Source organism: Stegodyphus dumicola, chromosome X1, assembly GCF_044657685.1.
Source record: "Stegodyphus dumicola isolate Sdum_Otavi_A_Nest chromosome X1, ASM4465768v1".
Taxonomy (NCBI): Eukaryota; Metazoa; Arthropoda; class Arachnida; order Araneae; family Eresidae; genus Stegodyphus; species Stegodyphus dumicola.
In genome coordinates this window covers 131,830,145-131,855,542 of record NC_140780.1, presented here as the reverse complement: position 1 = coordinate 131,855,542, position 25,398 = coordinate 131,830,145, and the positions used below count along the sequence as shown (strand labels likewise).

Below are 25,398 nucleotides of genomic sequence, written 5' to 3'. Positions count from 1 at the left end.
TTTTCAATCTTCCCGGATTGTCGAGAAGAATACTGCTTACTTTGAGGATTCTGTTGAGGTGAAAACCTCGAATACTGGCGGTAATTTGCTGAACACGCGTTTACAGCAGTTTATCTGCTCTGAAACTTCACGGTAAGCTGGAATAGGTTTTCCAATGTCTGTGGATTTCTTACCTCTAGGAAATCTTGAATTGACGGAAGCAGACGCGGCAAAATTACTTCGATTGGTTCATTATCTAGCCTCTTTCCATACAAGAGATTAAAAATTTGTATTTTCCCCAAGATACAGTGAGTCAAATCTTCGACGTTTGTGTGATATTTACTAAGTAGTTCTGCTTCTAGCTTTGCTCGACGGGGAATGCTTTCAATTGCGGGGTTTTAAGATTGTCCCATGTGTAGGTTTCGGAACATGGATCCACAACATCAATTTTCCAGTGTCCTTAAACTAACTTAGGGCCTGGCCTTTCAAGTTAGCTGTAGCAATTGTTACTTTCTGCAGTAGGTTTACGGCATGCAATGTGAAATGCAGGTCCAGCTGCTCTAGGAAAGTCATCTCCGAACCTTTGCCATTAAACGTCGCGGCTGGCTTCATAGCTGCCCAAAAGGATTCTAAAATGAAACCAAATCCCTCCATAGGTTTCGCTGGTGGCTATGGGATTTGGAAAGTAGGAGAGGTCAGCGTAAATTTTTTCTTATCTAACAACGTGGCTCGTCAAAGTACTTTGAATGCCAGTGTAATGTTCCTCCTTTTATCTATTAACTAAGTGAAGACCCTAGTCAACTACTAAGCGAATAATCGTTTAAGTCCAAGAACAGAAACGTAAACTCAAGAAGGGTTAATTACACTTTATTGCTCAAAATAAAGATTAACAGATGGCCCCTTTCTTAAGACGTACAACAAAGTCTTCACTTGGGCTTGAACTCAAAAATTTAAATCGTCACGATCGCAAAAGTCCTTCTTGGTGCTTCGATTTTTTTGCAAAAGAATGTATCTTCCTTATTTGAAATTTGGTTCTTAAGTAGCAGTAATAGTCAAGTAATATGCATTTATGACGGAAACGCAGGGCATATCCTAATCTGTTGATTAGAATTTGAAGAAATTCTGATTACTTGTGTAAACTCCGTACCTGTATTAAATGGGTAATTATTAGGCACTTAAAACAATAATATTTAGATATGTCTATAGTTCTTTATTTTGATTAAAGTTTTAGATATCTATCAAATAATGACAGCAATTATTCATTAAACGAATTAAAAAAAAATTTTTTTCTTGTCATTCTAGCTCCACACAGAAAAACAACTCGCCCTTCTACAATCAACACATGTAAACAATCATTTCTTTACGAGTAATCGAAAGGCGCCGAAGCAAAGAAGATTCTTTGGCCGAAGTGTCTCTGGGCGTTTAGTATTTCTCGGGGCATTTAGTCTCTGGGCATTTAGTATGAGAGCATTTCACGGCTAGACAACACATCGAAGAAAGGAAGGAATGTCTGGCTGTACTTATCTGTGCAATTCGGTAAAAATTTTCAACTGGCGTTTTCGTCTTTGTTATGCTTTATGTGGGTTAATGGTACGAAGGATGTTAGATTGTATGGTTCGAAGCTATAATTTGAACGTTTCGTTTTAAATGTTAAGATTTTCCTGGGTTTAATCGCGATCGTGTTGGATAATGCGTCTGAGAATTTCTGTAGTACTACAGCGATTGTTTCTTTTCTTGTTTTATAAATTCGTGCTATAAAGATATGTCTGAATATAACATTTCGGGCTTTCATCCGCAGAGAATCCGTTGGCGTTTCTCAATTTTGGAAATTCTAGGACTATGTAACTAATGTGTGGTCTGATGTGTATGCTTTGTGTTTCAGTTTTTGAAAAATGCGGTTTTGCGTATTGGGATTTTTGTAGGTTTTTGAAAACCGAATAGTGTATTAAAATATGTATATATATATATATTTTAATACACTATATATATTCACATGCACTTATATATCTATCTTCATTATAATTTATATATGTACACTTATGAGTTTAAAAATTAAAAGTTCGAGGTGATGTTATGGATTCTGGGAGAAGTAAACTTTAAATAAGAGCCAAAATGGAACATGTAAAAAGGGCAAAGTGAAAAAGTTTAAAAACCTAAAATATATTTGCATGTGGCAGAGGAAACGTTATTTTAATAAAAATTAAACCACAAAAAATCCATTGCTGATCATTTGTAAAATTGCAGCACAAAAAGGACTCTGAAAGGAGCGTTACAAATGATGGCGAATTGAATATTTCTAAAGTGATTGACTATTACTATCCTACTGCTGATTATATAAGTCAAATTAGAACTCTTTTCTAAAGTGTCTTTTAGAAAGCAAGAACAATTTTTTTTTTTTTTTTTTTTTTTTTTGTAAAATTTTTATTTTTCAGTATGTAAAGATTGTGGCTTTGTCATACCAACATTGATAGTTTGCTTTGAGAGACATTTGCCTGAGTAAACTTCTTATGAATTGACATACATGAAGCAGCAATTTAAAAGTTGCAGAGTGTACTGCTGAAGCAGTACTTTGCTGTTGGAATTTTTAAATTGTGATATTGGTGCAGGGTCACGAGACGAGTTTTTCGGATGGAGGGCATTTCTAAAAAAGTAGAACAAAATTTATTTGCAGTACATATTATGTGTTAAGCTTTTAAAATCAGACTAAAAGAACAAAGTAGAAGAAGTGTGTTATTAATGTTTATCCCTAGATACTAGTTCTAGTAAATTTTGTTCTGTCATTAAGTGCTTATAAAAATCTTGTGAATGCCAGTTAATTTTACATTTGTCTGGTTATGAACTTCAAATGATAGACCAGAGCATGAAATTGCACTTATAGTTTAAATTGCTATAGCCACATCATTGGAGTAAAAACTTGGCTTATTATGGCCTCCATCCTTGTTTTCTTCTGCAGATGTGTTCTTCTCTTCTCTTTTAATTATTATATAAACTTCGCTTGAAGCATAAGTACTCTTGTTAGATTTGTAGCTGATTTGATGGCTAAATTATCTGTTAAGTTAATAATTTTTCTTTGCCCCAATAAGTTTTTCATCTAGTTTAAAAAATTTTAGAGCAAAGAATGAATTGGTGTTTGAGTATCCAACAAAATTTCAAATTCCTCTTCCCTGTTTATATGATAATGCTACATAGCTCCATTCTTCTTTGTTTGGATCACATGAAAAACTTGAATGTACAAATTGTCACAGAATGTACTATGTTCTGAAACAAGAATTATTGCACAGAAACAAAATATTAATTAATAAAATGCCGATATCTTTTCCAGCAGTTTTTTTTTTTTTTTTAATTTTTTTTATCAGTTTAAGAGAGATCCTTTTTTTTTTTTTTTTTTTTTCTAATGTCTGCTCTTATTTCACTAAGCTTTAATCATAAATTAAGATCTACTTTTAATTTTGTTCAATATTTTTTTTTTCCAACTATAACATGAAAGAGCTTTATTTGAAATGCCTTTAAATTCTTCTTTTAAGTTCAGCCAAAAGTTAACAGTGTGTTATTTTTTAAATCTTCAGTTAGTTTGATCACAGGAAATTTCTATCAGTTGTTCTTTTCCTTCAGGAGATTTTTGAATTTAACAGTAAAAAATACTTTGTTTCTTTACGTACCACCTATTTTTTTTTTTTTTTTTTTTTTTTTTTTTGCATACCACCAGTTGAGAATCGCTGGTTTATACTAGGTTACTATACTACAAGGTTTGCTTTTGTGTTATGTAACCAACTCCTAGTCTGCTCAAAAGCAACTATTTCCTTTCTGTCTTCTTTCTTTTACTTTTGTAAATAAATATCAGCCTTGGAAAGAGGTTAACGTTGTTTGTCAACTGACTGTGATTCATACTATCTCTTGGTTTCTAGGAGACATCTTACTGCATGTCTACGTAACAGTGTCCTTTACAAGAAATTTCAAAGTTATTGGATTATTGATCTTTACATTTCTTCCCATGGGGATGTTTAAATTTGTTGTTTATGACACATAGCCCAGAAATCTTAGCAAATTTTTTAAAAAGAATTTTTGAGTGCTATAATTTCATGCTAAATATTTAATGAAACATATACCACAATCTGGTCAGTTGCTGAAATTTGGTCCTAAAGAAATAAAGAAATGCAACGTATATAATATTTAGCACATGATATACAGAATAGTTAAAAGTTTATACTTATGCTATTGAACTTTCTTTCTACTTTTCACTGCTGTTTTTAATTAGAGACCAGCAATCCTTTAAAACAGATTTTCTAAAATGTCAGAAGTATTATGCTTTTTTTGAAGGATATCTAAAAACCCTTCAAGCAACTTAGTTTTAAGTCATAAACATATTCTTAATTTAAGAATTATTTAAATTTGTTAACTTGTAAGTGTTTAATTTCAAGTTAATCATTAATTGTTTAATAATGAAAAGTCATGGAAAAATTTTCTGATTAAAATCAGAGCTGCATTAATCATTAATCACTTGCTGAGGGCGTCAAGGAAAGGTCTTTAGGTATGTTTTAGACTTGAAAGAGAAAGAATGGGGAAAAAATGTTTAAATATATGTTGAGGCGCCAACATTTTTCCAGTGCTTCTAAATATCTTAGTCTAAGCCTGATTAAAAATCTGTGCTTTCAACAAATATCTAGATATTGCAATTCTATTACACTATCATAAATTCAGTACTTAATTACTTATTCATTGAAGCTTTAAACATACCCAAATATGTCAAGAATAATTTTGGAATTACATAAATTCATCAAACAGTAAAATCGCTGAACACCAGCTAGTGGACCTGGCTTCAAATCCTAGCAAAGGGGCTAGCTGCATGACTAGTTACATGGATTTTCCTCATGTTTAACTTGAACCACATTAAACATCCTTTCTGAAACAATCTCTCCCTTTAGGTAGATATCCGTCAATTCAAATCACACAATGAAATAGCATAAAAAAGGAAATACATGTTATCGCATATCCACAAAATATACCAAAAGAAAATATCGACTAATATCGACATAGTTAGAAATTTCTGTGGCACATAAAATTCATTAACAACATCTAAAAACATTCTAGAATTATCTGAAACATACTGCTGTCACCACATAAATTCACAAAAGTAAGAGTAAAAAATATCCTGCGTGGTGCCCGATTGTCGGTGGCATTGAGCCTTTCTTGCGACAAACCCGTTCAAAACCATCTGAATGATATTTACATTCGATCATATGCATTTCCTTAGTACAAACAGGATACTTAAAATGACTACTAAGTAAACCTTCATTTACACAGCAGTCAATGCTTTTTTCTCCCTTTTGTTCCAAATCATATGGAAACTTCAGATTAATCTCATCAAATACAGCCATTTTATGGTGTATGACACAAAATAAGCAACGTACTTCCTATCTGACTTCCAATGCAGAAATAAGCCCTTAATAAATATTTTCTTATAGATCAAATTTACTGCAATCATGCAACCAAACAAGTCATAATAGAGTTTCCATAACATTCAACTACTCAGGTTAGCATAAATGAAACAACAAGTTGGCAATGTATGAAGCAACAACTTAGCGATAATCCAAGGGGCACCCTAAAATATAGACTAACCTGAAGTTTTTACAGATTGATCAAGGCAGATTTGAAGACAATATCAAGGATGGGAACAATTTAGATAAAATAATTAAATGCACAAATTTTGCTATAACGAAAAACAAATTATATGCATTGAATAGTAACTCTTTATGCTTTACACATTGTCTGGGCTACCGAGAATTTGTATCCACATGATGTGTGACTTTTGCCTCACTGTGCATATGTTTATGTATAGATTTCTGTATCTGTAGTCAAAGTAATATGGGACACAATTTGTACTTAAACTCATATGGAAATGTTAAGATTTTTCACATGCAATATATAATTCTTTCATTGTTTTGGGATAGCTATTATGTATTTCGTTGAATTTTTAAAGAATTATAAGTACTGAAAATAAAAGCTACCGTTTCCTATTCCTTCTTCTTCAAGATGCTAATCTAGCAATGCAATTTTTTTTTTCCAGGGGCTGTTTTAACATTCTTTAAGTTTATTTTTTAACATACCAAATCTTTCCTTTCATTTAAATTCTTTTACTATTCCATTTATGTTTGCATTCTTACTTTTGGAATTCATATTTTGTATATTTTTGCTTACAGTTTTAAGATTATGGAGTATGGTCACAATTACCAAATTTAGGTGTACATTATTATTGATTTTAGAGTTCTGAAAATTGTCAGGATGTTCATCAGATACCTTGGAAACATTATACATTTTAAAGTGTACTTGCTGCTTGTTATTCTATATTATCTTTTTGTATAGTAGGCAGTGAATTTTACTTAAGGCAGTTAGTTGTAAGAAAAGGATAGGATGTAATTAAGTGACTAAATTGTATATCCATTCCTGCTAATACAGACAACTGTAGACTCTTAATCCTCAACTCCTCATCTCAAGAGGAGAAGAATTTGACTTGATTTTGTTAATCCTTTGATATATAATGATGTTTGGGGTGAGTAGTTTATTATTAATGTCAAAACAGATTTGATATATCTTGGATGTTATGATGATGTTATAGTTAAGATATTTTCCCCCTCCTTACTGCATGCCTTTGTAGTATAAGTAGCTAATGATTGGGTGGTCTGGTGTTCGAATCCTGGTCAGGGCATTGTACATTTTTCATGGCCTCCTGCTTAAAAAAACAAAACAAAAGCCAAGTGATGCCCAAACTAAAAGGTGGTGGACGATGATGTGGATTTGATGAACAAGCAAAATCAAAACTTATCAGCCCGAGCATTTCATAAGTGAAATAAATGCTTATTTTCCTCTTAAAAGAAACAGCATACTTATTTCCATTCTTGTTTGCAACATGTTACTTATTTTTTACATAAAATATAACAAAATTTTAAGAAATAAAGCTTATGCAACGCTTATCAAGAAACGCTCGAAGTAACGACGTTTTTGGCTCAACTCGTTGTTGCCACACGGCGAATCTTAATAACTATCCAAAACATTACATCATGTTGCCACTTAGGAAGTCTTAATAATTATATGGAAACATTAAATTATATTCCACTACAATGACTCACCTCTAGGGTTTTGTCAGTTGGGTTCCCTTTTCTCCAGTTACTCTCTAAAATGGGGAGTATATAAGGTGTTTCCTCCCTCCTTTCCATGTGCCTTTGTGATGTAATTGGATAGCACGTCCTCTGAGCAGTCAGGAGGTTCGATGTTCGAATACCAGCTAAGGCATTGCACATTTTTCATGTTTCCTGCTTTGTAAAGAGGGGTGGGGGAAATAACAACTACGAGTTACATGTAAAATTTTCTCCCTTTTTTATTATATTTAAGAAGGTAAATAGATATTCAATAACTGCAAATTAGTCTTAAAAGTAAATTAATTCACATTTGTAAGCACATCAACTTATAGTGCCACCAACACTGGCTAAAGACTAAAGGAAAGATTCAATAATTCCTTGGACTATGGGACTGTGCTCAGAACAAGCCACATGTGAATCTTACAAAAACTGTCATCAAGAAGCAGTAAGCATGACTGATAGGGAACCCATGTTCCTTCAGCTAGTCATCAAAAAGGGATGACAAACCAGCATTCCCAAGTATGGGAGAAGTAACAGACACTGTTATCAATTCACAATTCCCTTTTCTTCAGCAACTTCAAACCCATTGAATCTCCGGTATTTTTCCATAACTTCAAGGAACTGGAAATTGGGACCTCCAGAAAAGAAATAACCATTTCTGGCCTTTCTTCTTCTTCAGCATCTCCAATTTTCACTTCCTCAGAAATTGTAACAAAATAAATCAAGGTCTTTTATCTTATTCACATGTCAAGGGGCTAAACTCCATTATAAGGTTTCCAGATTCAGCCTGAAGCTTTACCTGCCACTGTAGCCTAAAGAAGCAGGCCTTCTCTTTTTGCTAACTCTAAGGACGAGGTAGTTGTATAGAATACTGAGTACAGATATTAGTGAACGTACAATATAGGACTTCAAGAGGGAAAGTGTGCGAGTGATCCAAGGGGGAAAGTATATGAAGTGAATGATGTTTTGCGTAAATTTATGAAGTATTCTTTGTAATAGTATAACAATTGTTGAAGACAATTCTGCTATTTCACCCTTGTCTTTTAGTTATTAACTTAATTATTTAACCTTACCCTTCGGATATTAACTAATTTATTTAACAATCTTATCAACTGGACTAATTTAATCAATTTATATATGTATATATAGTATTTATTAATCAGTAATTGACTTTGTATCAGTTTGAATTAAAAGAAATCAAAGAAGGTGAAATAAAATAGATGAATTCAGCTATTTTTTTAACTTGTGAGGCAAAATAGAAGGAGTTTGTTTTTATACTTTTGATGTAAGAAAACATATATCCTCTTCCATTAATAAGAGTGGAAGGAGAAAGAGGCAGGTTTGAGCTAGTCAAAGATCAATTAGTCAAAATAGTATCTTAGTTACTTGCTTCATTCTTTTTCAGTTTAAACATTATGTATTTAAATGTTCTACTTTTTATTTTAAAGATAATTTGTATATTTTGTATCTTTTTTTAACACAAATGTCAAACCTTTTTGTAAATAATTAAGTATAACAAGTGATGTTAGCTGGAAAATATAGTTTTTTCCTTTTCTTTCTTTTTTTTGAGATGATGGTTTTGTAAATATATTTTTATATACAAAATGATGGCTCCACACCATTGTCTAAATGGAATGTATTTCTTGTAAGTTTTGTTAAATTTAATTAATCAAAAATTTCCTTGTCAGTTGCTTCTGTACGTAGCCTGTTTTAATAACATGCTGTTCATACACAACAGGTGAAGAAATTTAAAGCATCTGCATCAGAATGCATAACTTTTTAGACTTAATATTTGTAGTAAGTAATTTTGAGATGAAAATTCCTGTTATATTCTATGCTAATTGATAAAAGTATATACTTTTTTTTTTTAATTTCCTTTTTACTGTTTTGGTTTAGGAAAAGACAGAAGTTTCTGTGAGCTAGTATAATTCCCATTTTTATCAAGGCCATCTTAAGCAATTGCTTAAATTCTTTATAATTGAGAACTGAAAGTTTATAATTTGCTGTGTGATAGTTAACTAGAATTATTTTTGTAATGATTATAAAAAAAATTAAGTGCGTAATAGATTTTTTATCCCCTCCAGGGTTTCTATTTCAGAGGAAGGTCTGTATGCCGAGCATAGCTGTGTTAGCATCTCTTTATTATGATGAATACATAAATGTACTTTAAGTTTTGTGTTGATGTAATGTTTTTTGAAACATAATCTGGATCTACCAAAAACATGGACTGGAAATGGTATGTTTGAGCATTCAGATTCATTTTAGCATGTATTATTTTTGATTAATCATATTTTGATAAAATTATATGAGGTACTCAGTGTATCAACTGACATATGCCAATACATCGCTAAAAATTCATCTAACTCTGATTCGTGAGAATGTTTGATAATCCTAGAAACTGCTGAAGATTGTTCTAAATGTGTGCAATGTTTTATTTCTTCTTCCCCCCTTTATTTATTTATTTATTTTTTTTAATGTTCTCTATTTTTAGGGGTCAGAGGAGAGGTTAGGAAGGGTGTTGATAGCTTTATTTCTTATTTTAATGTTAATTTCAACCAAGTACATACCTATATTACGTGAAATTTTTGACAACCTTTTCCTAACAGAAATTTTTCAGCACAAAATATTTGTTCATCTCATGTTAATTTTTACTGTATTTTACTTTGTGCAGTGAATGCATTTGTTGAGATATAGAACAGTAACAGTTGTATAGGATATACCGTTTTAAATGATGGTACATGAAATGAAAATTAGTTACAAAATTTGGAAATTTGTTGTGATTTTTAATGGATGTATTCAAAATTTTTATATTTGCAATACTGTGCGAAAAATTTTGAAAAGCCTTCCCTAAGTAAATATGATTATGAAGATTCTAAACTTAATTGTGACAAATTACTTCCAGTTCATTTTTTTTCTCTCAGTTGAGGGAGTTTTTCAATGATGATGAACTTTTGGCCTGCAGAAAGAGTTAGACTTTCAGTATCTGCTGTTAATCATCTGCTAAATATTAAAACTAATTCAGAACTTTCTCGTTGTGAATTTTATCATGTAATTAAAGCAAACAAACCATTTCTGATAAAAGTCATGTCTAGTAAAAAATACAGCTGAATAAATAAAGTTTAATGTTACCATTAACTGTTAAGATTTTAAGTAATTTATAAAATATGCCCTGTGTTGAACCCAGAAAAATATAGTATACTTAAGAAGAAGAAAATTTTTGAAGAACTGATTTCCTCCACTCTTAGTTTAGATGTACCTGAAAAGCAAGGTTTTGTAATGCAATAAAAATTTTATTTGCGAATTTTTTTCTAATTTGTCTGAAAAAACACATTTTTCTCCCTTCTTTAATATAGATCAGAAATTATGTCAAAGATTTCACAGCCAGATTCTGTAAATGGTCTTAATATAGTAAACAATTATGTAAGCAATGATCTGTATGGAATACAGGATGTTTGGGCCAATAATATGGAACAAGAATTCATGAAAATCAGGCAGATAATTCAAAACTATACTTATGTAGCTATGGTAAGATGTTACCTCTTTCTCTCTCTCTCTATATATATATATTATTTTGGAAACTTTTTTATTATAGTGGTCCCCAACCATATTTCGCAATCTTAGATTTGCACCAAGATCTCAGCTGTAATTTTGCCAAGCTTATGAAGTGCAAATGTAAAAATAAACAACATAATATATAATAATACTCACATGCTGTTTTCTAAGAATCTTTATCCTTATTATTTTATTGCATGTAATTATTCCAGTCAACTGCAGCACTTTCACACATATTAAGCTGTTTATTACACCATTTCATGGATGTTAATTCCTGTGCCCAAGAATACATAAACCTAATAGCAGTGATGAAGGATAATCCGGAACCATTGAAACAATTTCCAACATAGAGGCCCTCCTTTTTGTAATTTTTAACATTGCACCTCCAAATGGTTTCAGTGTTAACATAAAGTTTCATATAATGGCCATTTACGCATACCTGTTTATCAGGTGAAAGTCCTCTTTCTTGAAAAATGGCATTCACCTAATTGCTTGGTAAATTAAAGATTGCTAATGTCATATTCACACACACACACACACACAAAAAAAAAAAGCAATGAATATATTTTTAAATAAACAATGTGAATTAAAAACTCTCATGAAAAATGAATACTATAAAAACATATGGCGAGAGCAAAAATGTAACACATTGCTAATATGCAACTATGTAGTGAGGTATAAGAACACACAACTGGTGCTAATACACAATCACATGTTTAGGTAAAAGAACATGCTGCCATGGGGAGATATCTTGGTTAATAGACAATTCAATCTCAGTGGCCACTATAACAAAGGAGTACCTTATTTGATATTATAAAAAATAGTCTAAAGAGGAAAAATTTAGTTTTTTTATTTTGCATGTTTACATTAAAATTGTTCTTGAGTAGTTAAAGTATCAGTATATTTTCAAGAATAATAATTTTACCTGTTTAAATTATTTGTGCATTTAACATATATGTTACTATTATCATTTTTTTTTTTTTTTTTTTTTTCTGTAATCTGTGATTTGAATACTTATTGCATAGTCTGTGAAACCAATTCGAAATTTGAAATTCCATTTTTACTACGCAGTGGTAAATCAAGTTCAGTTAGCCATTTTCCAGTCAGCCCAACTTTAATGAACTTTCTCTGAAATCTCAACATTAAGAAAATTGTATATATATGAAGACTTATCGTAATACAGTAAGACTTTGGTTTCTGAATTTAATTTATTCCTGAAGGCCATTCATCATCACAAATGTTCATAAACAAATTATTTTCCTTATAGGGAAAAAATATTTGTATATTTAAACTGTTTTCTCCATAGGGATTAATGTGAAAAGGATTAATCTATTTCTGGGCCATAAACGATGATCATTTATATAAACTTTATAACAGAGTTTTGTGCACAAATTTATAATGCAAAACCAGTAGTAAATCTAAGACAAAAGATAAATATAAAATTAAACAATTGAAGAAGATGAAAATTTAGTTGTTCTATATCTGTGCAAGGGGAGTGGAGTGAACAGTGTAAGTGGAAAGTAATGAGAAAAAGAAAGGAAAGAGAGGTTATTGTTGTGATCAGGATTCTCTTTCCATTAAACATGAAGTGTCTTCCTGAGGCATCTTTTGTCTTTTCTCAAGTTCCAAAATATGCTTTAGCTTAGAAACTATTGGCAAGAAGGCAAATAAACCACCAATTCGATTTCATGAAGAATTCGGGTACAACTGTGTTAGTGCAAATTTTTGTGATGTTACAGTTCCAGATAACTTTTTGAGGAGGCAACAATATGCAGTGAGGCTGGACATTGGAAAGAGGCAATGGACAGTGAAATTAACAGTCTTGTTAAAAACGAAATTTGGACACTAGTGACTAGACGAGAGGATAAAGCAATTCTAGATGTAAAGCAGGTATTCAGAAGAAAACCAGGTAATGTTTTTAAAGCTAGATTAGTAGTTCGAGGTTTCTAGCAAAAAGATAGTATTGAGGATACTTACTCCCCTGTCATTAAGATGCAAACCTTAAAATTGTTACTTTCATATTCTTGTCAGTATAATTTAAATATTCATCAAATGGATGTTGAGACTGCTTTTTTAAATGGTTATGTTGTATTTGAGGTTTATGTTAAACAACCGCAAGGCTGTTATGATAATTTGAATAGGATGTATAAATTAAAAGAAAACACTATATGGGTTGAAAGAAAGGCCATATAGTGTTTTCTTTTAATTTTTTCTGCTTGGTATGAGTGTTTTAATGAGTATATTGAGAGTTTAGGATTTCATAGAAGTAAATAAGATTATTGTATTTATGTAAAATCTGAAAATGATGTATTTGTATATATTCTTTTATTTGTTGATGATTTGTTGGTATGTTGCAAAGATACTCAGGTAATTAATGATATTAAGGAACAACTACATAATAAATTTAAAATGAAGGATTTAAATAAAGTAAAAAGCTACATTGGAATTGATATTGAATATGATAATGAGAAAAGTAATATCTTAACATTGAGTCAGGAAAATTATATTGAATTTTTAGCTAAACTGTATGGTATTGCAAATTCAAAGGTTTATGATACACTGGTGGAGATTAATCTTAAACTAAGCCAATCTAATTTAAATCAAAATGTAAAATATAGAAATCTAATATAGGAGCACTCTTGTATATTAGTCATGGTATTAGATCAGACATATCTTTCAACGTAAATTATCTAAGAAGATTTCAAAATTGTTATGATGAGACACATTTCAAATATGCTTTGAGAGTTTTAAAGTATTTGTACTTAACAAAACATCTAAAAATTAACCTATAGTAAAAATCTTAAAACTGATATTATGAATTGTTATGTTGATGCTGATTGGGCAGGTGATATTGTTGACAGAAAGTCAACTACTGGGTTTGTTATTGAATTATTTCGTAACCCAATTTATTGGAAATCCAAAAAGCAAAATTGTGTGACAAGATCTTCCACTTTTGCTGAATATGTTGCTCTATCTGAGGCTGTGACAGAAATTAATTTCTTAAAAAAATGTTGTGAATGATTTTTTTGCTGATATAACTCACCCCATTAAAATTTATGAAGATAATTCAGGAGCTTTGGCCATTGCTAATTATGGGATCTTCACTAAAAGTTCAAACCACATAGAAGTTCAATATTATTATTTACACGAAAATGTTCAAAATGGAGTAATTGAAATTGTAAGTATTGTTTCAGAATAAAATATTACAGATATCTTTACTAAGACTTTTGAAAAGGTTAAATTTTAGAAATTCAGAGAAGGTTTGAAATTGAAATAAATTTTGTATACTGTTATTTAAGTGATGTTTATTTAAATATTTTTACTTGAGATGAAATAGATTTTGGTAATGTCCTTATGTAAACTAAATCATATTTAATTTTTATTTTAACATTTAAGTTAATAAAAAGACACTTTTTTTAAAAAATAATTTGTGTTAAGTGTTGAATGTTATTGTTTATATCTATGCTTAATTGTAATTGGTATAGATGAAAAGGTTGCTTATATCTATGTGTATTTGTAATTAGTAAATATAAATGTAAGGAGGCGTGTTAGTTTGGTACATTTATCTTTCCATGTTGACAACACTAAGCTTCTTCACTGCGTACGAGCCTTTTGATGTTAGTGTAATGTTGTGCACTTGTTAAGTTTCAATAAAAAATGTAAAAAGATATGTTTCTTAATTTTCGACTTGCTTCTCGATATGATATCAGTTTATTTAACAGTGATACTATATCATTATGTGCATAATATATGAATGTTTTCTCTCATGCAATAATTTGGTATAATCTTTGTAGTATATAATATATGGATAAATGATGGTAACCATGATTTTTTCCCCCAAAACTTATTTAATTTTGAATTTTTTTATATACTTTGTTAAGTTGCTTGCATTATTTTGTAATGCAGCTGAATGCATTATTTTTTTCTAATTTTGTCATAATGTTTAGCATTCTTGTCAAACATACATTGACGAATTCATGGTATTAAAGGAAAAAATGCAAGAATATCTAGCCCTTTTCTGTGAAACACTTTCAAGATTTGATCATTATTTACAAATTCAGAACTTCTCTACAACCCCAAACCTAAATACATGTGTTTAAAGCTATGATGCTTTCAAATAGGCAATTGTTGCGCATTTATGATGCATAAACTCGTGTTTATAACTGTTTATAAATATATGTCACAGTGTTGAATAGTATTAGCAAGAAAAACAAATTCTTTTGTTTTCCTGCAGGATACAGAATTTCCAGGTGTTGTTGCAAGGCCAATTGGAGAATTCAGAAGTACAGGAGAATATCAGTATCAGTTACTGCGATGTAATGTTGATTTATTAAAAATCATTCAGTTGGGTTTAACATTCCTGGATGCGAATGGCAATGCTCCTCCAGAGTTTTCAACATGGCAGTTCAATTTCAAATTTAGTTTAGTGTAAGTATAAATTTAGTAGCAGTAATAATTATTATTCCAAAGCATGATCTCAGAATTTTATTTCTTACTGTACTTTAGAAAAATTTATATTTCTAATTATGTAGAACATAATGTTGCAGAAAAAGTGATTGTATATTTTTTTTAAATCATTCTTAATTGTAAATTATTTAATGTGTGCTAGGGAGGACATGTTTGCTCAAGATTCTATTGATCTTTTAACAAATTCTGGTATTCAGTTCAAAAAACATGAAGAAGAAGGTATAGAACCTAATGAATTTGCACAGCTTTTGATGACTTCGGGTGTTGTGCTTTCAGATAATGTAAAATGGCTGTCTTTCCACAGGTATCTTTTAGCTAACTCTTTTCTTTTAATAATTAATTCTATTAAACAAATACTAACGCTCTGAAATAATTATACAGAGAATTTGAAAAGATCACATGACTTAATTTCTCTTGAACTGAAGCTCTTGGCTATAGTTGGTTGTAGCTGTTTTCTAGGTTTAAAATTGATAAGTTTTTAAATTTCTTATATTCATTGAAAAAACTATATTTTAATAAGTTAAAATGCCTGTAACATACATAAGAATAACATTATCATTAGCATTAACTAATTAGTATTAAACGTGTTAAGTCTATGTTATCAATTTTAATGTCCCTGAAAAATAATTTAGGGGGCATTCATAGGCAATTTTTGTAAAACATTAATTTACAATTATCAATTTTTAACAAAATGTTTATTAACTTTTTAGCAGTTTATTTTGAATGTTTGTAATATCATAGTCTTCAGATTGAGGCTAAGTAAATATGAGGTAACCACAATTGCAGAATATAGGTAGGTTAGGTGGAAAAACAGATGAATTTTAAGAAGACAGAAAAACTGATCTTGCTTGCCAGTCCAAGGTTTTGTGATGAGGGGAGTAATGTTTGCTAGGGGAACTACTCAACTTTATTTTAAAGTCAGAGCAGCATTAAAATTTAGTATGAACTTGAAATCTAAACACAGTCTCTAAAACGAGTATATTGTCATCACTAAACTCATAGGTTCGTACCTCCAGTGTCAGAAACAAATTAAGTAAATTAAGCTAAACTCTTTTGGGATGAAAGGGTGCAAATGTGCACATATTGCTTGGGCCACTTGTTTCTTTTGCAAGTGTCTCTCCAGGGCTGGAGGGTTTTTCACTAGTAAGCCTAAATCTGCGAAATTACATAAAGATCAGCATGTTGTTTAATGATATTCTGTAGGGTATATAATGTGGTAAATGCTTTATATATTTTATATTTACAATTTTTATATACTTTTTTAAATATTTTTATTTTGCACATTAACCTTTTTCTGTATTTGCTTCCCGGTTAGTCACTTTTGATATTATTCAATTGACTATAAACATTTTACTTAAAATTCATTTTTAGTTTGATGGATTTCAAAGCAGGGATCTACACATGTGTGGATCCTTGCATTCCTAATAGCTAATTTACCATTTGAGAGGATTTTGGGTGGGAGTATGAACAAATGAAACATTGCCATCACACTTTCTTAGAACTTTCAACGTTCTTGCTGCCTAACATTGTTCATGAGAAATGTAAAAGGAAACCCTATAATAAATAAACTAGGCATTGGAAAGAAGGAAAGATACATACAAAAGAAAAAAAGGTCTATAAAAGTTATTATTTTTTTTTGAGACAGCAAAATGACACATTAAAAATTAACTTCAGAGAATTACATTAGAAGAAACAAATTTCATCACTGTAAAATGAATAAACTTCTAATACAAATTATTCTTTATGAAAATAAAACTTTGAAACCTCAAATTTCATATTTTCAATTTGGTCTTAAATATCTGAAAATAAAAGATTGAATTGGGAGCAGTCATATCAAGTTATTCCAAATACACTTACTGAACACTTCTTATGCATTATTGTCATGTACTCATTCAGATGATTTAGTGCTTCCTGATATAAGGGAAAATATTTAAAAATTAACAAGTGTAATTTTCAAAGAAATTATATACATATTATATGCAATCAGTATTCAAAAGCACATTTTCAGGGTCCGCATTTTTTGTTAAAAGATTTAATGTGTTTCAGAAAAAGGTATTGTTTTCTATAATAAACATTTTACAGAATTGAAAATTATGTATTCCATTTTAAGTACTAAAATTAAACTGCTCATATCTTATTTTCGGAAACAGTATTTCAAGAAATATTTATTGCTTATAAATTTTACTGAGTCTTACCAATGTTTTACATCTCTTTATCTGTATATCTAAAGATAACTTGCTGTACAAATGTTTTAAATCAGTTTCCAATAATAACTTAGAAGTGTAGCATATTAGAAACATATTTCTATTTTTGAAAATAGCAAGATCTTCAGATATATTACACCTATTGTTATTACATTATTTGTGAAAAATAATTAGCTTGTAATTATTTTTTTTATATGCAGAATTAAAGTTAAATTGGCATATTTTATATAATGCTAGGCTTCTTTCACTGGCAGAAAAGTCTCGTATTATTTTTGGAAAAGAAGGTTTAAATTGATAATGTTTGTTAAATAAATATGATAACAGTAAAGGTTTTTGTTTAAAGTGAGAGTATGTTACTTACAACATTCAGCTTCTTAATAATAGGAAGAGACATGTAGGACATTATTGGTACTTTTCTATTAACAGGATGCAACTTAGCAGCAGATATAAATATTGGCATGAAACCTAACTAAATGGTGGCAACCACAATGATAATGTAAAGCATCCTGAAAAGAGTAACTTCAGATATTGGATTCAGAATAACTACACAAAAAAAGACACATACAACAAAAAAAAAAAAAGGGGGGGGGGGAGAGATCTTACTAAGATTTTAGATTAAACATGTGGCATTAAACTGCTGATTTCATTTAATACTACCTAAAATATTTAAATTTTTTCAGTCAATTCCCACTATATGAGTTCAGTGAAGTAAGAATCTAGATAGGTGGCTGATGTTTATTTTGCAAAACTGCATTGAGTGTCAAGATCAGTAATTTCTTATTTCTGGTTAACTTGCAGGTGTTCATTCATCCATTTAAGCAATTGAAAATGGAAGAGAAAATTTTTGAACTGATATTTGTTCTTCCCTCTTATTCGCAATAACAACATTGCACAATTAGTCATGATGCAGCGTAAAGAGGCTACCACATTTAGCACTTGTGATGCCTTTAACTATTTGTGTCTCGTTAACAGAAAAATGCCAGTTTATTATTTCACATCTTTCTCATATTAACATAATTTTTTCTTTTCTACTTTCATTTTCCAGTGGTTACATACTCATCCATCAGCATTAAAGTAATACCCTACCACCAGCTTTTTACTGTTGCTAAAACTAGGTGTAAAAATTTATTGCTGCGAATCTAATTTTTCCTTGAGAAATGTTACAATAATAAATAACATATTTATCTAATAAGTATAAATAACATCTAAATCATAATAGTAGTGATTAGACAAAAATATAAAATATACATTTTATATGATATATAATGCAAAGTCCAAGATCCAAATTCATTAAGACTTCAATGATTTTTGGATTTTCTAGATTTTAAGTCATCAATTTAGATCTAGTAAGATGACATGCAGCAATGTTAAAAATATGAAATAGTTGTGTATGAAATAATAAAGTATTTATGACCATAAGGAAATCAAAGTTTACAAGAGAAAACTCAGTATTTATTTATTTGCTTTACTAAATATTTCCTTCAATATAAGTTGCTTAAATTGCTCAATTTTTTGTGTGCTAGTATTCTCTTTAATTTTATTAGATAGACAAATTTTTATATGGTTACAAAGTTCCCTTGTTTTAGTCTTTTAATTGTACTGAGAATTCCCACTAATTGAAGTTTTCTTGTTTGAAATTTTTTCATTCTCAGCAACCTTCTTGTAACTTTCTTCACTATCAGTAGTTGGCATTTTCTGTATTTAGAACCATAGTACAGATTTTGTTGTCCATTAATTGATTGGTGATTGTGGCATTGCCATCACAATGCAAAACTTCTGTTTACTAATAGCTTCATTTATTAGCACTTACACACATTTCTTCATTAATTATAAAATTTCACTTTTTGTTTGCAATATCTGAAAACCTTCAAGTATGTGCTATCATCATAAAGCTTAGTTAGCATTTGATGTTCACTGTATATTGTGAGATTGGAGACTAAAGACATTGTACTGCTAAATTTTGACTTGCTTGTATTGCACACTCAGGAAGTTTAGCTGGAATTAGATTTGTTGTTTTACTTACATCTGTTTTCCACATATGCATAAAGCTTATGTGAGTTTCAAATAAATTACCAAATATACTGTAGGCTTATATGAGCAACATATCAGTTGTTCTTAATTTAAATATCACTAAATATAATATTTTAGCTTATGAATGTCATTTATTAAATCTGTTCATGCATACGAAAATAAATTTCTCGTAAATTTCTAACACTTTGCAATGCAGTTGGATCAAGTGTTTAATCATCACAATGTATAATATTTTCTGATGGGTAAAAGGTTATCATGCTGTTTGGTATTCAGTTACTAATACTTGAAAAAGAAATATTTTAGACATCACTAAGGAGTCATTCCTGAAGCTGGCATGAGCTGATAGTCATGTGGAAGTGAATGCAAAAACTGATGGAAAATGACTTGCTAGGTTGGCGTCAGGGATGTAAGTCATGCCACAACAGCCTCTTACAGGATTTGGCTGCCTCATGCATGTGCTCCTTATAGGATCTTCTTTCTGCAATGATTTCTTTCCAGTTTTTTTATTTTTTATTTTCAAAGTTTTTAATTCTTTTTTAATGTCATTTAATCATCTAGGAGGTGGTCTTCCTTTCGCTCGAGATCTCTCAGGTTTTTTTAATGTCAAGCCTTGCACTTTGTTGAGGTTTCTGAACTGTGTATTGTTTTACCAGGTAGGATAGTTGGCCTTATGCCCAACCCCAAACTGGAGGGCCAGTCCCTAGTTATGAGTAAGATATGGGCAAAATGACTGGTTATACTCCCAGATGCTAGGTACTCGTTTTAGTTGTCTCTTATGACATGCATACGTAGGTTATTCAGTAGGTGTAAAAATAGCATAATAATCCAATGGACTGTTTCAGAATGAAATATATGCCAAGCAAGAAGGTGGCTACAGAAGCAAACTATTGATCATGCAGATTTATGCTAATAAAGAGGGCATTTCTTCCAACATGGAGGTGTTTTGTTTAGTACTGAAGTGAAGCTAAGAACCAGGATCCTCCTCAAGCGTTATTATGTAAAAAGTCTGCTGTGAATGTGTGAAGCATTAAGCATATGCTCAAGTGAGGCACTACTCTCTGAATTTATTTCTTCTCTCTTTTCACAAAAAAATTCTAAAAAAATTGTGTATGGTCTGGAGGTCCAGATATTGGATGTCTTGATTTTGATTGTTGCATTGTATGTAATTCCATCAATACAATATTTTAAAGGGGATTTGGAAATAACCAATCATGCGTGAAAAATAACTGCAGTCTCATACAGTATCTTCATAACTCTCATACAGTTTTGTGTAGTAGCTATAAATAAAGTATACTGCACGTAAATTAGTCAGTAGTACACAAAACATTAAATTCACATTTTATGCATAACTTCATTTCTTCTTAGTCTTGAATCTGTATTAGAAAGCTGAAGATGCTCCTGGTAAAGTCTTGAAACATAAGTAAATTGAACAGATGCTTACTTTTTTTTTAACCATGGAAATTCAGTTTATCTTTTTTACTATCTACTTTCCTCTCACATTCTAAATGCTCACGTTTAGAATGTGAGAGGCAAAAGAACATTTATTTTTCTATGAGCTAAAAGTTAAAACTATATTAGAATATGTTTTTGAAAATATTTTTCTATGAAAAATTCATTACCTTAGAGTTTATTTATTTACTGTTAGTATTGTATAAGTGTTTTTTTAATTTTTATTTTTTTTATATTTTTTGCAGTAGTTATGACTTTGGATACCTCCTAAAGCTTCTTACTGACCAGAATTTGCCTTCAGATGAAGCTGAATTTTTTGATTTATTGAGATGGTATTTCCCAACTATTTATGATGTTAAGTACTTAATGAAGAGTTGTAAAAATCTCAAAGGTGGTCTTCAGGAAGTAGCAGATCAGCTGGAAGTAAGTAAATACACTAAGCCATACCTGCCAACTTTTACGAATTTTTCGTAATTTTTACGAAAATGCATTTGTCTTTACAATTTTACGATCGTAATCCATTTTTTACAATTTTTTTCCTTTTTCAAGTGTTTTTAGTGATTTTTGTAGAAATTTTAGAATTTTTCGCCAATTCAGCGTTTTTTGCCGATTGCATCGTGTTTTACTGCCAACTACCGACTACTTTGAATCCAGTAACCTGCGGTTTCTCCCAACTCACCGCTTAACCAGCCAATCCAATGCGCTGAACTTGTTTCTCCCACTCTTTTCTTTGTGGGCGCCAGATTATTATTTTCACGTTCGCTTCAGCAGCAAGGGAATTACTCAGCTCGGACTTGGCGAGCGTGGATTGTCGCATTCTGTTTTCTTTTTGTTTGCACGTGCAATTTTCTTAATACGTCGTTGTTACGAAATGAGTTAAAAAAAACCGTATTCTCAATATTTTCGGCCTGCCTACAAAGCCGAATTTCCAACAATTAAAGAATCCTTCAAAGGAAATAACTATGCATTTTGCAACGTGTGCGTGTGTGACTTCATAATAAGTCACGGTGGAAGAAGCGACATTGTGAAGCACGTTAAGTCTAAAAAGTCCACACAGTAATGCTGAGTGCGAGAGAGTCTTCAGTGTGGTGAAGAAAAACAAAACTATGTTTCGTTCTTCAATTTCACCAAAAACTCTAGAAAACATTTTAATTGCTAAATGTTATGACAGGAAATTTTCCAAAGAATTTTTGGCTAAAGCCAAAAAATGCACTCCAAATTCATTGCAATAATTTTTTTGTGTAACATTAAGTTCTTGTTTTATGATTCCTAATAAATTTTTAGTTACTACTTAATTGAGATTTACTAATGTAAGTACAATTTTCTTTTTTCTATTTGTATAAATTGTTATTGTTTTAATATAAAAGCATGATATTAATTCTTCGTGTTCTTCTGAATTTTGGAGAAAACTTCTGAATTTGGGGGAGAAATCTTCTGAATTTTTATCTTTAGAGGTTGGCAGGTATGCACTAAGCCATACACCATGTGGTAATCAAATAATAATTATGATTTTCATTTATAATTATCTAAAGTGAGGTTTAACATTTGTAACTGATTTAATTTTAATGATAATCACTGTTTTCCATTGTTTTTGAAATTTGTAACACTTAGCAAGAGTGCTGAAGATGTCAAAATATGAAGCAGTGAAAGAGGTATTATTTTCAGTTATTAAATCAGCCTTTATGTTGCTTAGTGTTTCAGATAATAAATGTTATCTAAATTATATTTAAATAATAATGCATTTTTGGCAGTAAATCACTGTAAAATGTGAAGCCGTATTATAGTGCTTGTATTCTGACCTCTCTTGTCATGTTAGTGTTGTCTTAAATATTCTTCCATTAGTAAGGAATGCTAGGAAATTCAGTACTACCTGTAATAAAAATGCTTGTTCTTAAGGTAATGTCTGCTTAAGTTAATATTAGCTTATTAAACTTAAGGAAGTCTTTTGAGTTCTAGCTGCAAAACTTGCTATTATCAAATATGATTAATTTATTTGATACTTCTGTTTGAAAATGTAATAAAATTTAGACCAATTTCTGTCATCAAAATGTTTGCATAACTAAGATCAATAAATAGGTTTTGAATTAAAGTTAAGGATTGGATAATGAGGATAAAATCTGAACTTCTGGTAATACTTGTGGCATTTGAATTTACTGAAGGATAACGAATATCAATATTAAAATTCTTTTCACTATGTAGGAGATTCTTAAAAATAAGAATGATGTATTTGTGAGCTACTTTAAACTAAGTCTAGTTCTTTTCTGCTTATTATTCATTTTTACTGAATTTAAATTCTAAACATTTTTACAGGTCATTCAGAAACTTGAGTTGAATGGAGAGCGGATTCATGTGTTTCTATTGCCTTGCAGAAAGCTTTTCCAGACATCCATAGTATGTGAAGCAAATAAGTTTAACCCCTTCGTGCCTGGTAACGCAAACGCGCGCTTATCGCGGAGGCCGGCAGTGTCTTACGCGAGCATCTGTCCAGGGCCGGGGGCTTTGCTATTAAGCCTAAATCCATGAAATTTCCGAAGTATCAACGCATTGTTTAATAATGCTCTATAGAGTATTTAAACGGATTATGCTTTATAGATACTTTTATATATACTTTTATATATACTTAATTACCTTATTTCTTGTTTAAATGCATATTTTACACATTTTATTTTCATTACTCACCATTTTATGACTTTTAACATTATACATTTGAAAACTAAATATATTACTTAAAATTCTCTTTTCGTATGAAAAATTTGAAAGCAGGGATCTACACACAGTCCTACGTTACATTCCTTGCACTCGTAATAACTCATTTGCCATTTTATAGAATTTTTCCGGGAATTTGAACAAACTAAGCATCGTCGTCTCATTTTCTTATCAGTCTCTTCTGAACAAAGTTTTGGAAAATGTCTTTCAATTAATCATTCAGAATATCAGAATTTCAGAATCAATATCTGAAATATTTTGCATCATTTCTGCTATTTCATGCTCTGTTAAACATTTTCGACGCTTCGACATTGCAACCGTAAAAACAGAAAGAATTCACGTCTAACAAGATCTAATTATTTTCTAAAAACTGAACTGCAAACCGAAATACCCAATGCTTTAGCGAAAATAAAACTTCTCTACTTACAATAAACAACTACCACGTGCGAATTTAAAGAGACGTCATAAATCACGCCATTCGGAAACATTTAGTAACCTTTTGTTTATCTAATCAAAAACACGTGTATGTTAGTTATGCTTCTCTCATTTCGAGTAGAAGGTCTAATTACATGTATCTGAAACCATATGGACATACAGTGCCATCTTGTGGCAGAAATTATAGTTTTCAAAACGTTCCAGGACACTGGCACAAATACGTGACAGTCGGGGCTGAACGGGAAAATGCTCTGGCACGCTTGCGTGTCTGCCGGGAAGTGAGTGTGTTCGTTGCTGGCACGTAGACGTGACAGTCGGCGCGAAGGGGTTAATGCTGTCATATACTATGTGATCAAAAGTACCTAGCTGCTAGTAGATTAGAGTTATCGTGCATATACTGTATTTCCTTGCATATTTTCTGCCTAGCCTTTCAGTTTTAGGTTCTGAGATTTTTTAAAATATTCACATAATTTGTTTCCTTCCCCTGTTCATAGTTTCTTCCTCTGAGAGCTAGTTTATTGGTAAATTGTGTTCTGTTAATTATTTTTATTCAGTATATTCAGTATGTATTTGCATTTTTGTATTTTAGCAGTTCATCCATTTTATTTTCCCTTACATTTAATTTTTGAAGTGTGTTTTGTGCAGATTCCTTGCTATGGTGTCTGGACATGGCAGGTGTTCTCGTAGTTAAGAAACTTTCCAAGTGTCTGATTTCATCTTACTTCTGTTATTTGTGTTCCAGCTAATTGTAGCCTTATCTACTTCTGATGTGTTTGATCTTTCAAAATCTGGGCCTTTTGTTTGCTTTTTCTCCTTTGTTCCATTTATGTCCCTCTTGAGAACTTCAACCAAAACTTATGTTAGGTGTCCCTGGGGCGTTGCAAGGTAATTTATCTGGACAATAAGAATCTAATAAAATATAACATAATAAATCATAAGAGCATAATATGTTGCACTTCTTGTAAAGAAATAATGTGATAGTTACCAGTAATTTGTCCAGGACTACTTTTCTTTTGTTATGTTCTTAGTATAACCACAGTCTTTAGAAATTAAATTACTCTGATAATTTTCCCCTCTCAGGTTTTGGATGGTAAACTAGTTAAAATAAAGGAAAGAATATGCAAAGAAGTTTGGTATATGCCTTTGCAATAGAAATTAGTGTGGACTAGGGCTCCCGTTGTTTGTAACAAAGTGGCCACTGTATTAAGAAGTCTATCTACTAGATTTTGGCATCTTGTTGCTGAATACTCAGATCTTGCTCGGTCAACCAGGCCACAATATCTAAAACTGAGCCATAGTGTCCAAATCAGATTAGGCTTTGTGTCCTGGCTATCAAACAACATTCCATTTCATCCTTTAAATGTTCTGTAAGATTTAGATTGGAGCTCTGAGCTGATGAATCCATTTCCACAATATCCATATAAAAAAAGCCATGTGTTAAC

The 25,398-nt window shown here is 30.9% G+C and overlaps 1 protein-coding gene across 5 annotated transcripts in view; it reads left to right on the top strand.

Annotated features, from left to right (window-relative positions):
* Nucleotides 1–1,306: 1,306 nt before the first annotated feature.
* The window catches only part of LOC118194895 (CCR4-NOT transcription complex subunit 7-like), a 43,415-nt gene continuing 19,323 nt past the window's right edge, over nt 1,307–25,398 (top strand). For 2 of the 5 annotated variants that reach the window (XR_015038734.1, XR_004759172.2), the window contains exons 1-6: nt 1,308–1,515; nt 9,197–9,348; nt 10,466–10,637; nt 14,899–15,092; nt 15,274–15,435; nt 21,061–21,238. Coding sequence is in view for 3 of the 5 variants with exons in the window: in XM_035366113.2 (XP_035222004.1) it covers nt 10,476–10,637; nt 14,899–15,092; nt 15,274–15,435; nt 21,061–21,238 (696 nt within the window). In the remaining 2 variants the exon portion in view is untranslated. Of the gene's footprint in view, nt 1,516–9,196; nt 9,349–10,465; nt 10,638–14,898; nt 15,093–15,273; nt 15,436–21,060; nt 21,239–25,398 lie in introns of all 5 variants that reach the window. The other 3 variants (XM_035366113.2, XM_035366106.2, XM_035366120.2) reach the window with 3 other exon arrangements.